This window comes from Oncorhynchus mykiss, chromosome 1, assembly GCF_057628025.1.
Source record: "Oncorhynchus mykiss isolate SJ-2025 chromosome 1, ASM5762802v1, whole genome shotgun sequence".
In the NCBI taxonomy this organism is placed as follows: Eukaryota; Metazoa; Chordata; class Actinopteri; order Salmoniformes; family Salmonidae; genus Oncorhynchus; species Oncorhynchus mykiss.
Window position 1 is genome coordinate 2,055,623 of NC_143022.1, and position 14,917 is coordinate 2,070,539.

At 41.0% G+C, this 14,917-nt stretch overlaps 1 protein-coding gene across 9 annotated transcripts in view; it reads left to right on the top strand.

Annotated features, from left to right (window-relative positions):
* LOC110520782 (ubiquitin-protein ligase E3A) overlaps positions 1–14,715 on the top strand; it is a 47,264-nt gene extending 32,549 nt beyond the window's left edge. For 6 of the 9 annotated variants that reach the window (XM_036979059.2, XM_036979130.2, XM_036979098.2 and 3 more), the window contains exons 11-15: positions 8,969–9,133; positions 11,372–11,527; positions 12,419–12,492; positions 12,718–12,861; positions 13,005–14,715. In XM_036979059.2, coding sequence (XP_036834954.2) covers positions 8,969–9,133; positions 11,372–11,527; positions 12,419–12,492; positions 12,718–12,861; positions 13,005–13,125 — 660 coding nt within the window. In that variant the 3' untranslated portion in view covers positions 13,126–14,715. Of the gene's footprint in view, positions 1–8,946; positions 9,134–11,371; positions 11,528–12,418; positions 12,504–12,717; positions 12,862–13,004 lie in introns of all 9 variants that reach the window. The other 3 variants (XR_016494795.1, XR_016494801.1, XR_016494804.1) reach the window with 2 other exon arrangements.
* Positions 14,716–14,917: the final 202 nt, after the last annotated feature.

The window sequence follows — 14,917 nt, forward strand, 5'->3', positions numbered from 1 at the left end:
TAATATAGCGCTCTTAACCCTCTACTAGCTACGTATTAATATAGCGCTCCTATCCCTTTGCTAGCTACGTATTAATATAGCGCTCTTAACCCTCTAGCTACGTATTAATATAGCGCTCTTAACCCTCTAGCTACGTATTAATATAGCGCTCTTGACCCTCTAGCTACGTATTAATATAGCGCTCTTAACCCTCTAGCTACGTATTAATATAGCGCTCTTAACCCTCTAGCTACGTATTAATATAGCGCTCCTATCCCTCTGCTAGCTACGTATTAATATAGCGCTCCTATCCCTCTGCTAGCTACGTATTAATATAGCGCTCTTAACCCTCTGCTAGCTACGTATTAATATAGCGCTCTTAACCCTCTGCTAGCTACGTATTAATATAGCGCTCTTAACCCTCTGCTAGCTACGTATTAATATAGCGCTCTTATCCCTCTGCTAGCTACGTATTAATATAGCGCTCTTAACCCTCTGCTAGCTACGTATTAATATAGCGCTCTTAACCCTCTAGCTACGTATTAATATAGCGCTCTTAACCATCTGTTAGCTACGTATTAATATAGCGCTCTTATCCCTCTGCTAGCTACGTATTAATATAGCGCTCTTAACCCTCTAGCTACGTATTAATATAGTGCTCTTAACCCTCTAGCTACGTATTAATATAGCGCTCTTAACCCTCTAGCTACGTATTAATATAGCGCTCTTAACCATCTGTTAGCTACGTATTAATATAGCGCTCTTAACCATCTGTTAGCTACGTATTAATATAGCGCTCTTATCCCTCTAGCTACGTATTAATATAGCGCTCCTATCCCTCTGCTAGCTACGTATTAATATAGCGCTCTTATCCCTCTGTTACCTACCTATTAATATAGCGCTCTTATCCCTCTAGCTACGTATTAATATAGTGCTCCTATCCCTCTGCTAGCTACGTATTAATATAGCGCTCTTAACCCTCTAGCTACGTATTAATATAGCGCTCTTAACCCTCTAGCTACGTATTAATATAGCGCTCTTGACCCTCTAGCTACGTATTAATATAGCGCTCTTAACCCTCTAGCTACGTATTAATATAGCGCTCTTAACCCTCTAGCTACGTATTAATATAGCGCTCCTATCCCTCTGCTAGCTACGTATTAATATAGCGCTCCTATCCCTCTGCTAGCTACGTATTAATATAGCGCTCCTATCCCTCTGCTAGCTACGTATTAATATAGCGCTCTTAACCCTCTGCTAGCTACGTATTAATATAGCGTTCTTAACCATCTGCTAGCTACGTATTAATATAGCGCTCCTATCCCTCTGCTAGCTACGTATTAATATAGCGCTCTTAACCCTCTAGCTACGTCTTAATATAGCGCTCTTAACCCTCTAGCTACGTATTAATATAGCGCTCTTAACCATCTGTTAGCTACGTATTAATATAGCGCTCTTAACCCTCTGCTAGCTACGTATTAATATAGCGCTCCTATCCCTCTGCTAGCTACGTATTAATATAGCGCTCTTAACCCTCTGCTAGCTACGTATTAATATAGCGCTCTTAACCCTCTGCTAGCTACGTATTAATATAGCGCTCTTAACCCTCTAGCTACGTATTAATATAGCGCTCTTAACCCTCTAGCTACATATTAATATAGCGCTCTTATCCCTCTGCTAGCTACGTATTAATATAGCGCTCTTAACCCTCTAGCTACGTATTAATATAGCGCTCTTAACCCTCTAGCTACGTATTAATATAGCGCTCCTATCCCTCTGCTAGCTACGTATTAATATAGCGCTCTTATCCCTCTAGCTACGTATTAATATAGCGCTCCTATCCCTCTGCTAGCTACGTATTAATATAGCGCTCTTATCCCTCTGTTACCTACCTATTAATATAGCGCTCTTAACCCTCTAGCTACGTATTAATATAGTGCTCCTATCCCTCTGCTAGCTACGTATTAATATAGCGCTCTTAACCCTCTAGCTACGTATTAATATAGCGCTCTTAACCCTCTAGCTACGTATTAATATAGCGCTCTTGACCCTCTAGCTACGTATTAATATAGCGCTCTTAACCCTCTAGCTACGTATTAATATAGCGCTCTTAACCCTCTAGCTACGTATTAATATAGCGCTCCTATCCCTCTGATAGCTACGTATTAATATAGCGCTCCTATCCCTCTGCTAGCTACGTATTAATATAGCGCTCTTAACCCTCTGCTAGCTACGTATTAATATAGCGCTCTTAACCATCTGCTAGCTACGTATTAATATAGCGCTCCTATCCCTCTGCTAGCTACGTATTAATATAGCGCTCTTAACCCTCTAGCTACGTATTAATATAGCGCTCTTAACCCTCTAGCTACGTATTAATATAGCGCTCTTAACCATCTGTTAGCTACGTATTAATATAGCGCTCTTAACCCTCTGCTAGCTACGTATTAATATAGCGCTCCTATCCCTCTGCTAGCTACGTATTAATATAGCGCTCTTAACCCTCTGCTAGCTACGTATTAATATAGCGCTCTTAACCCTCTGCTAGCTACGTATTAATATAGCGCTCTTAACCCTCTGCTAGCTACGTATTAATATAGCGCTCTTAACCCTCTAGCTACGTATTAATATAGCGCTCTTAACCCTCTAGCTACGTATTAATATAGCGCTCTTAACCATCTGTTAGCTACGTATTAATATAGCTCTCCTATCCCTCTGCTAGCTACGTATTAATATAGCGCTCCTATCCCTCTGCTAGCTACGTATTAATATAGCGCTCCTATCCCTCTGCTAGCTACATATTAATATAGCGCTCTTAACCCTCTACTAGCTACGTATTAATATAGCGCTCCTATCCCTTTGCTAGCTACGTATTAATATAGCGCTCTTAACCCTCTAGCTACGTATTAATATAGCGCTCTTAACCCTCTAGCTACGTATTAATATAGCGCTCTTGACCCTCTAGCTACGTATTAATATAGCGCTCTTAACCCTCTAGCTACGTATTAATATAGCGCTCCTATCCCTCTGCTAGCTACGTATTAATATAGCGCTCCTATCCCTCTGCTAGCTACGTATTAATATAGCGCTCCTATCCCTCTGCTAGCTACGTATTAATATAGCGCTCTTAACCCTCTGCTAGCTACGTATTAATATAGCGTTCTTAACCATCTGCTAGCTACGTATTAATATAGCGCTCCTATCCCTCTGCTAGCTACGTATTAATATAGCGCTCTTAACCCTCTAGCTACGTCTTAATATAGCGCTCTTAACCCTCTAGCTACGTATTAATATAGCGCTCTTAACCATCTGTTAGCTACGTATTAATATAGCGCTCTTAACCCTCTGCTAGCTACGTATTAATATAGCGCTCCTATCCCTCTGCTAGCTACGTATTAATATAGCGCTCTTAACCCTCTGCTAGCTACGTATTAATATAGCGCTCTTAACCCTCTGCTAGCTACGTATTAATATAGCGCTCTTAACCCTCTAGCTACGTATTAATATAGCGCTCTTAACCCTCTAGCTACATATTAATATAGCGCTCTTATCCCTCTGCTAGCTACGTATTAATATAGCGCTCTTAACCCTCTAGCTACGTATTAATATAGCGCTCTTAACCCTCTAGCTACGTATTAATATAGCGCTCCTATCCCTCTGCTAGCTACGTATTAATATAGCGCTCTTATCCCTCTAGCTACGTATTAATATAGCGCTCCTATCCCTCTGCTAGCTACGTATTAATATAGCGCTCTTATCCCTCTGTTACCTACCTATTAATATAGCGCTCTTAACCCTCTAGCTACGTATTAATATAGTGCTCCTATCCCTCTGCTAGCTACGTATTAATATAGCGCTCTTAACCCTCTAGCTACGTATTAATATAGCGCTCTTAACCCTCTAGCTACGTATTAATATAGCGCTCTTGACCCTCTAGCTACGTATTAATATAGCGCTCTTAACCCTCTAGCTACGTATTAATATAGCGCTCTTAACCCTCTAGCTACGTATTAATATAGCGCTCCTATCCCTCTGATAGCTACGTATTAATATAGCGCTCCTATCCCTCTGCTAGCTACGTATTAATATAGCGCTCTTAACCCTCTGCTAGCTACGTATTAATATAGCGCTCTTAACCATCTGCTAGCTACGTATTAATATAGCGCTCCTATCCCTCTGCTAGCTACGTATTAATATAGCGCTCTTAACCCTCTAGCTACGTATTAATATAGCGCTCTTAACCCTCTAGCTACGTATTAATATAGCGCTCTTAACCATCTGTTAGCTACGTATTAATATAGCGCTCTTAACCCTCTGCTAGCTACGTATTAATATAGCGCTCCTATCCCTCTGCTAGCTACGTATTAATATAGCGCTCTTAACCCTCTGCTAGCTACGTATTAATATAGCGCTCTTAACCCTCTGCTAGCTACGTATTAATATAGCGCTCTTAACCCTCTGCTAGCTACGTATTAATATAGCGCTCTTAACCCTCTAGCTACGTATTAATATAGCGCTCTTAACCCTCTAGCTACGTATTAATATAGCGCTCTTAACCATCTGTTAGCTACGTATTAATATAGCTCTCCTATCCCTCTGCTAGCTACGTATTAATATAGCGCTCCTATCCCTCTGCTAGCTACGTATTAATATAGCGCTCCTATCCCTCTGCTAGCTACATATTAATATAGCGCTCTTAACCCTCTACTAGCTACGTATTAATATAGCGCTCCTATCCCTTTGCTAGCTACGTATTAATATAGCGCTCTTAACCCTCTAGCTACGTATTAATATAGCGCTCTTAACCCTCTAGCTACGTATTAATATAGCGCTCTTGACCCTCTAGCTACGTATTAATATAGCGCTCTTAACCCTCTAGCTACGTATTAATATAGCGCTCTTAACCCTCTAGCTACGTATTAATATAGCGCTCCTATCCCTCTGCTAGCTACATATTAATATAGCGCTCCTATCCCTCTGCTAGCTACGTATTAATATAGCGCTCCTATCCCTCTGCTAGCTACGTATTAATATAGCGCTCTTAACCCTCTGCTAGCTACGTATTAATATAGCGTTCTTAACCATCTGCTAGCTACGTATTAATATAGCGCTCCTATCCCTCTGCTAGCTACGTATTAATATAGCGCTCCTATCCCTCTGCTAGCTACATATTAATATAGCGCTCTTAACCCTCTACTAGCTACGTATTAATATAGCGCTCCTATCCCTCTGCTAGCTACGTATTAATATAGCGCTCTTAACCCTCTAGCTACGTATTAATATAGCGCTCTTAACCCTCTAGCTACGTATTAATATAGCGTTCTTGACCCTCTAGCTACGTATTAATATAGCGCTCTTAACCCTCTAGCTACGTATTAATATAGCGCTCTTAACCCTCTAGCTACGTATTAATATAGCGCTCCTATCCCTCTGCTAGCTACGTATTAATATAGCGCTCCTATCCCTCTGCTAGCTACGTATTAATATAGCGCTCTTAACCCTCTGCTAGCTACGTATTAATATAGCGTTCTTAACCATCTGCTAGCTACGTATTAATATAGCGCTCCTATCCCTCTGCTAGCTACATATTAATATAGCGCTCTTAACCCTCTACTAGCTACGTATTAATATAGCGCTCCTATCCCTCTGCTAGCTACGTATTAATATAGCGCTCTTAACCCTCTAGCTACGTATTAATATAGCGCTCTTAACCCTCTAGCTACGTATTAATATAGCGCTCTTGACCCTCTAGCTACGTATTAATATAGCGCACTTAACCCTCTAGCTACGTATTAATATAGCGCTCTTGACCCTCTAGCTACGTATTAATATAGCGCTCTTAACCCTCTAGCTACGTATTAATATAGCGCTCTTAACCCTCTAGCTACGTATTAATATAGCGCTCCTATCCCTCTGCTAGCTACGTATTAATATAGCGCTCCTATCCCTCTGCTAGCTACGTATTAATATAGCGCTCCTATCCCTCTGCTAGCTACGTATTAATATAGCGCTCTTAACCCTCTGCTAGCTACGTATTAATATAGCGTTCTTAACCATCTGCTAGCTACGTATTAATATAGCGCTCCTATCCCTCTGCTAGCTACGTATTAATATAGCGCTCTTAACCCTCTAGCTACGTATTAATATAGCGCTCTTAACCCTCTAGCTACGTATTAATATAGCGCTCTTAACCATCTGTTAGCTACGTATTAATATAGCGCTCTTAACCATCTGTTAGCTACGTATTAATATAGCGCTCTTAACCATCTGTTAGCTACGTATTAATATAGCGCTCTTAACCCTCTGCTAGCTACGTATTAATATAGCGCTCTTAACCCTCTAGCTACGTATTAATATAGCGCTCCTATCCCTCTGCTAGCTACGTATTAATATAGCGCTCCTATCCCTCTGCTAGCTACGTATTAATATAGCGCTCCTATCCCTCTGCTAGCTACGTATTAATATAGCGCTCCTATCCCTCTGCTAGCTACGTATTAATATAGCGCTCTTAACCCTCTGCTAGCTACGTATTAATATAGCGTTCTTAACCATCTGCTAGCTACGTATTAATATAGCGCTCCTATCCCTCTGCTAGCTACGTATTAATATAGCGCTCCTATCCCTCTGCTAGCTACATATTAATATAGCGCTCTTAACCCTCTACTAGCTACGTATTAATATAGCGCTCCTATCCCTCTGCTAGCTACGTATTAATATAGCGCTCTTAACCCTCTAGCTACGTATTAATATAGCGCTCTTAACCCTCTAGCTACGTATTAATATAGCGCTCTTGACCCTCTAGCTACGTATTAATATAGCGCTCTTAACCCTCTAGCTACGTATTAATATAGCGCTCTTAACCCTCTAGCTACGTATTAATATAGCGCTCCTATCCCTCTGCTAGCTACGTATTAATATAGCGCTCCTATCCCTCTGCTAGCTACGTATTAATATAGCGCTCTTAACCCTCTGCTAGCTACGTATTAATATAGCGTTCTTAACCATCTGCTAGCTACGTATTAATATAGCGCTCCTATCCCTCTGCTAGCTACATATTAATATAGCGCTCTTAACCCTCTACTAGCTACGTATTAATATAGCGCTCCTATCCCTCTGCTAGCTACGTATTAATATAGCGCTCTTAACCCTCTAGCTACGTATTAATATAGCGCTCTTAACCCTCTAGCTACGTATTAATATAGCGCTCTTGACCCTCTAGCTACGTATTAATATAGCGCACTTAACCCTCTAGCTACGTATTAATATAGCGCTCTTGACCCTCTAGCTACGTATTAATATAGCGCTCTTAACCCTCTAGCTACGTATTAATATAGCGCTCTTAACCCTCTAGCTACGTATTAATATAGCGCTCCTATCCCTCTGCTAGCTACGTATTAATATAGCGCTCCTATCCCTCTGCTAGCTACGTATTAATATAGCGCTCCTATCCCTCTGCTAGCTACGTATTAATATAGCGCTCTTAACCCTCTGCTAGCTACGTATTAATATAGCGTTCTTAACCATCTGCTAGCTACGTATTAATATAGCGCTCCTATCCCTCTGCTAGCTACGTATTAATATAGCGCTCTTAACCCTCTAGCTACGTATTAATATAGCGCTCTTAACCCTCTAGCTACGTATTAATATAGCGCTCTTAACCGTCTGTTAGCTACGTATTAATATAGCGCTCTTAACCCTCTGCTAGCTACGTATTAATATAGCGCTCCTATCCCTCTGCTAGCTACGTATTAATATAGCGCTCTTAACCCTCTGCTAGCTACGTATTAATATAGCGCTCTTAACCCTCTGCTAGCTACGTATTAATATAGCGCTCTTAACCCTCTAGCTACGTATTAATATAGCGCTCTTAACCCTCTACTAGCTACGTATTAATATAGCGCTCTTATCCCTCTGCTAGCTACGTATTAATATAGCGCTCTTAACCCTCTAGCTACGTATTAATATAGCGCTCTTAACCCTCTAGCTACGTACTAATATAGCGCTCCTATCCCTCTGCTAGCTACGTATTAATATAGCGCTCTTATCCCTCTAGCTACGTATTAATATAGCGCTCCTATCCCTCTGCTAGCGACGTATTAATATAGCGCTCTTAACCCTCTGCTAGCTACGTATTAATATAGCGCTCTTAACCATCTGCTAGCTACGTATTAATATAGCGCTCCTATCCCTCTGCTAGCTACATATTAATATAGCGCTCTTAACCCTCTAGCTACGTATTAATATAGCGCTCTTAACCCTCTAGCTACGTATTAATATAGCGCTCTTAACCATCTGTTAGCTACGTATTAATATAGCGCTCTTAACCCTCTGCTAGCTACGTATTAATATAGCGCTCCTATCCCTCTGCTAGCTACGTATTAATATAGCGCTCTTAACCCTCTGCTAGCTACGTATTAATATAGCGCTCTTAACCCTCTGCTAGCTACGTATTAATATAGCGCTCTTAACCCTCTGCTAGCTACGTATTAATATAGCGCTCTTAACCCTCTAGCTACGTATTAATATAGCGCTCTTAACCCTCTAGCTACGTATTAATATAGTGCTCTTAACCATCTGTTAGCTACCTATTAATATCCCTCTGCTAGCTACGTATTAATATAGCGCTCCTATCCCTCTGCTAGCTACGTATTAATATAGCACTCCTATCCCTCTGCTAGCTACATATTAATATAGCGCTCTTAACCCTCTACTAGCTACGTATTAATATAGCGCTCTTATCCCTCTGCTAGCTACGTATTAATATAGCGCTCCTATCCCTCTGCTAGCTACATATTAATATAGCGCTCTTAACCCTCTGCTAGCTACGTATTAATATAGCACTCTTATCCCTCTGCTAGCTACGTATTAATATAGCACTCTTAACCCTCTATCTACGTATTAATATAGCGCTCTTAACTCTCTGTTAAATACGTATTGGTGGTCTCTCCCATTTATACTGACTGACAGCCTGGGGTCTCTCCCATGCCAGGTTCAGTACCAGAGTCTGAAGGAGCTGCTGGACTATGAGGGGGATGTGGAGGAGGACATGATGATCACCTTCCAGATCTCACAGACAGACCTGTTTGGAGACCCCATCACTTACGACCTGAAGGAAAACGGGGACAAGATACCTGTTAGTGCGGACAATAGAAAGGTAAGATACCTTTTAGTGCGGACAATAGAAAGGTAAGATACCTTTTAGTGAGGACAATAGAAAGGAATATTTTGTTGTAGCCCTGTCCAGAACGACCCATAGAGGAGTATCTAGTCTATCACAGAACCAGACTGACTGAAGTATCTAGTCTGTCGCAGGACCACTGACTGACTGACTGACTGGAGAATCTAGTCTGTCACAGGACCACTGACTGACTGACTGAATTATCTAGTCTGTCACAGGACCACTGACTGACTGACTGAAGTATCTAGTCTGTCACAGGACCACTGACTGACTGACCGAAGTATCTAGTCTGTCACAGGACCACTGACTGACTGACTGAATTATCTAGTCTGTCACAGGACCACTGACTGACTGAAGTATCTAGTCTGTCACAGGACCGCAGTCATTCCCCTCTTCAATGTGGGAGACACTCTAGACCTGAACTGTTATAGACCTATATCCATCCTACCCTGCCTTTCTAAAAATCTTCGAAAGCCAAGTTAACAAACAGATCACCAACCATTTCGAAACCCACCTTACCTTCTCCACTATGCAATCTGGATTCCAAGCTGGTCATGGGTGCAACTCAGCCACGCTCAAGGTCCTAAACGATATCATAACTGCCATCGATTTAAAGACAGTACTGTGCAGCCGTCTTCATCGACCTGGCCAAGGCTTTCGACTCAATCACCACATTCTTATCGGCAGACTCAACAACCTTGGTTTCTCAAATGACTGCCTCGCCTGGTTCACCAACTACTTCTCTGACAGTGTTTAGTGTGGCAAATCGGAGGGCCTGTAGTCCGGACCTCTGGCAATCTCTATGGGGGTGCCACAGGGTTCAATTCTCAGGCCGACTCTTTTCTCTGTATATGTCAATGATGTCTCTCTTGCTGCTGGTGATTCTCTGATCCACTTCTACGCAGACGACACCATTCTGTATACATATGGCCCTTCTTTGGACACTGTGCTTACAAACCTCCAAATGAGCTTCAATGCCATACAACACTCTTTCCGTGGCCTCCAACTGCTCTTAAATACTAGTAAAACTAAGTTCATGCTCTTCAACCGATTTCTGCCCGCACCCTCCCACCCGACTAGCATCACTACTCTGGACAGTTCTGACTTAGAATATGTGGACAACTACAAATACCTAGGTATCTGGTTAGACTAAACTCTCCTTCCAGACTCACATTAAGCATCTCCGATCCAAAATAAAATCTAGAATCAGCTTCCTATTTCACAACAAAGCATCCTTCACTCATGCTGCCAAACATACCCTCGTAAAATTGACCATCCTACCAATCCTTGACTTCGGCGATGTCATCTATAAAATAGCCTCCAACACTCTACTCAGCAAATTGGATGCAGTCTATCACAGTGCCATCTGTTTTGTCACCAAAGCCCTATATACTACCCACCACTGCTACCTGTATGCTCTCGTTGGCTGGCCCTCACTTCATATTCTCCACCAAACCCACTGGCTCCAGGTCATCTACAAGTCTCGGTAAGGTGGGGCTTTATTTCAACTGATTGGTCAGCATAGCAACAGCCACCCGTAGCACACGCTCCAGCAGCTATATTGCATTGGTCATCCCCAAAGCCAATACTTCCTTTGGTTGCCTTTCCTTCCAGTTCTCTGCTGCCAATGACTGGAATGAATTGCAAAAATCACTGAAGCTGGAGACTCATATCTCTCTTACTTTATTCATCAGCTGTCAGAGCTGCTTACTGATCACTGTACCTGTACACAGCCCATCTGTAAATAGCCCACCCAACAACCTCATCCCCATATTATTATTTACCCTCTTGCTCTTTTGCACCCCTGTATCTCTACTTGCACATCATCTGCACATCTATCACTCCAGTATTAATGCTAAATTGTAATTATTCTGCCTCTATCGCCTGTTTATTGCCCTCCTCCCCACTCTTCTACATTTGCACAGATTTTTTTTCTATTGTGTTACTGACTGTACGCTTGTTTATTTCATGTGTAACTCTGTGTTGTTGTTTGTGTCGCACTGCTTTGCTTTATCTTGGCCAGGTCACAGTTGTAAATGAGAACTTATTCTCAACTAGCCTACCTGGTTAAATCAATAAAAATAATTAAACACTTACTGACTGAACTATTTAGTCTATCATAGGACCACTGAAGTATGAAATAAGTTGATACAGTGGAAGTGAATGATGCCATTTCATTTTGACTGGTCCTATCTGTGTTTCTGTGATCTCCAGGAGTTTGTCTCTCTGTATAGTGATTACATACTTAATAAGAGTGTGGAGCGCCAGTTCAAAGCCTTCAGGAGGGGCTTCCAGATGGTCACCAACGAGTCGCCTCTCAAGTGTTTATTTAGACCTGAGGAAGTGGAGCTACTGATCTGTGGAAGCAGGGTAAGGAAACTAATCTGAGGCCCTTTCTCAATTATTCTTTCTTTGTTTACTCGCTTCCTCTCTCCTCGTTTCCTTCTCTAATTGATTTGGGGGAGAAGGTCACAGGAATGTGAGACTTTCTGGAGGCAATGATGCAAGGTATCACGGAAAGACCAATTGAGCTTGAGTTATAGAAAAGACATTTGGTGTCATAGTTGTGGTCACTGCTTCATGTTTTCTACACCACCTGATCTAATGCAGCCTGGTGTGTGTGGATATATATATATATATATGATGTGGTGTGTGTGTGTATATATATATATATATATATATATATATATATATATATATATATATATATATATATATATATATATATATGAACTCAGCAAAAAAAGAAATGTCCTCACTGTGAACTGCGTTTATTTTCAGCAAACTTAACATGTGTAAATATTTGTATATGTACCCGTCTCTTGTATTCTAACTCCTTCTACACCCCCTGATGTACCCGTCTCTTGTATTATAACTCCTTCTACACCCCCTGATGTACCCGTCTCTTGTATTCTAACTCCTCCTACACCCCCTGATGTACCCGTCTCTTGTATTATAACTCCTTCTACACCCCCTGATGTACCCGTCTCTTGTATTCTAACTCCTTCTACACCCCCTGATGTACCCGTCTCTTGTATTCTAACTCCTTCTACACCCCCTGATGTACCCGTCTCTTGTATTATAACTCCTTCTACACCCCCTGATGTACCCGTCTCTTGTATTCTAACTCCTCCTACACCCCCTGATGTACCCGTCTCTTGTATTCTAACTCCTTCTACACCCCCTGATGTACCCGTCTCTTGTATTCTAACTCCTTCTACACCCCCTGATATATCTGTCTCTTGTATTCTAACTCTTCAGAATTTAGACTTTCACGCACTTGAAGAAACAACAGAGTATGACGGAGGCTACAACAAAGACTGTCGCATTATCAAGTAAAAAACATGTAATTTCTCTCCAGAATTACATAGAATGTTAAAATGTTGACGTAGATGTTTTAGTCCAATACATAAGTCAATTTTAAAATGTTTCTTAAAATAACTTGTCTTTGAACATGTATTTTATTAGACCGCCATTACACTCCTGCTCATTCTGATGCTGCTGTTGTAATGTTATTATATGTGTTTTATGAAATGCTGTTCTTTATTTCTCACTCATAGAGACTTCTGGGAGACGGTGCATTCGTTTGGTGAGGAGGATAAGAGACTGTTCCTCCAGTTTACTACGGGGACTGACAGAGCACCCGTAGGAGGGCTGGGCAAGTTAAAGATGATCATCGCCAAGAACGGCCCCGACACAGACAGGTGAGACCAGGCCTAATGGTATCCTGTTCCCTACGTAGTGCACTATGTAGGGAATAGGGTGCCATTTGGACCAGAGACCTGTTTCAATGGTGACTCCCGAGATCCTCCCAGATCAATAATCTCTCTCTCCTCTCTCTCTCCAGGTTACCTACTTCTCACACGTGTTTTAATGCCTTGCTGCTCCCTGAATACGACACAAAGGAGAAGCTGAAGGAGAGACTTCTCAAAGCCATCACTTATGGCAAAGGATTTGGAATGCTGTGAAACAAAACAACTACTCTGAAACAAAACAGAAAGTTAAATGGTTTAAATGTGTTAATGGATAAGGAAGGAGTTCTACCATACAATGAGACATGAGTTCAAATTAAAAAGTGGCATTACGACAAGGAAATGTTCCAGTAGTGTGTGTGCCAAGATATCAATTACAGACGCTTTGATCTACCCCCCCCCCCCCCCCCCCCTCAGATCTCTTTAATGTAGAACCTAATTTGTAGCTATTTCAAATAGTTTAAATCAGTCAGAATGCTTAGTGAAGCAGAATGCTTAGTGAAGCAGAATGCTTAGTTAAGCAGAATGCTTAGTGAAGCAGAATGCTTAGTGAGGTTATTCTACATGTGTTCATTAAAGATGGTTGCCGTGTAAAAGCAGGTTATCATTGTCTCTGTTGGGAAAGGGCACTTAACTAAACTTTCAGTATGTTAGTGAATGGTGTATACTGGACTGTATGTTAGTGAATGGTATACAGGACTGTATGTTAGTGAATGGTATATACTGGACTGTATGTTAGTGAATGGTGTATACTGGACTGTATGTTAGTGAATGGTATATACAGGACTGTATGTTAGTGAATGGTATATACAGGACTGTATGTTAGTGAATGGTATGGTCAGGACTGTATGTTAGTGAATGGTATATACAGGACTGTATGTTAGTGAATGGTATGGTCAGGACTGTATGTTAGTGAATGGTATATACAGGACTGTATGTTAGTGAATGGTATGTACGGGACTGTATGTTAGTGAATGGTATATACTGGACTGTATGTTAGTGAATGGTATATACAGGACTGTATGTTAGTGAATGGTATGTTAGTGAATGGTAAATACTGGACTGTATGTTAGTGAATGGTATGTACAGGACTGTATGTTAGTGAATGGTATATACAGGACTGTATGTTAGTGAATGGTATGTACGGGACTGTATGTTAGTGAATGGTATGTTAGTGAATGGTATATACAGGACTGTATGTTAGTGAATGGTATGTTAGTGAATGGTATATACAGGACTGTATGTTAGTGAATGGTATGTACAGGACTGTATGTTAGTGAATGGTATGTTAGTGAATGGTATATACAGGACTGTATGTTAGTGAATGGTATGTACAGGACTGTATGTTAGTGAATGGTATGTACAGGACTGTATGTTAGTGAATGGTATGTACAGGACTGTATGTTAGTGAATGGTATGTACAGAACTGTATGTAAGGGAACACCCCCCTGAAATGGACAAAAATGAATGGGAACATAGTGGCACCGTACGAAACAAACACACAGTGTCCAATACCATTCAATTGGACGTGGTTTCATTCAAAGTTGATTGCAAATGCCAAGTGTAACACTGCAAAAATCCAATAGATGGTGAGTGCGCTCCACCGTAATTTTTCATATTGCAAATGTAACAAGTCAAAACCCAAGAGTAACATTTTGTCAAAAACGTATCACCCCCTTAAAAAAGTGCTTTCTGGACCGTTTTTTTAAATTGAATTTTTTGTCAATTACATGTTTGTATAAGAACTCTATGAACATACTTTTGTCATATTTGATTATAATAAATAAAAAAATTACTTGTCCATAAGGCATATGTTTTGTCCATTTGCAATATGATTTCATAGGAAGTCAAAAGTCACTTTTTTTTTGCCAAATGCCATAAGAAATGTCCAAATGCAATATGGAAGATTTGAAAGTGCCAAATCAGGATGTTATGTCCATTTGCCGTGTACGATCAATGGAAGTCGGTTTACAAACACAAAAGTCAGTGAACCATGTCCAAAAGGCAT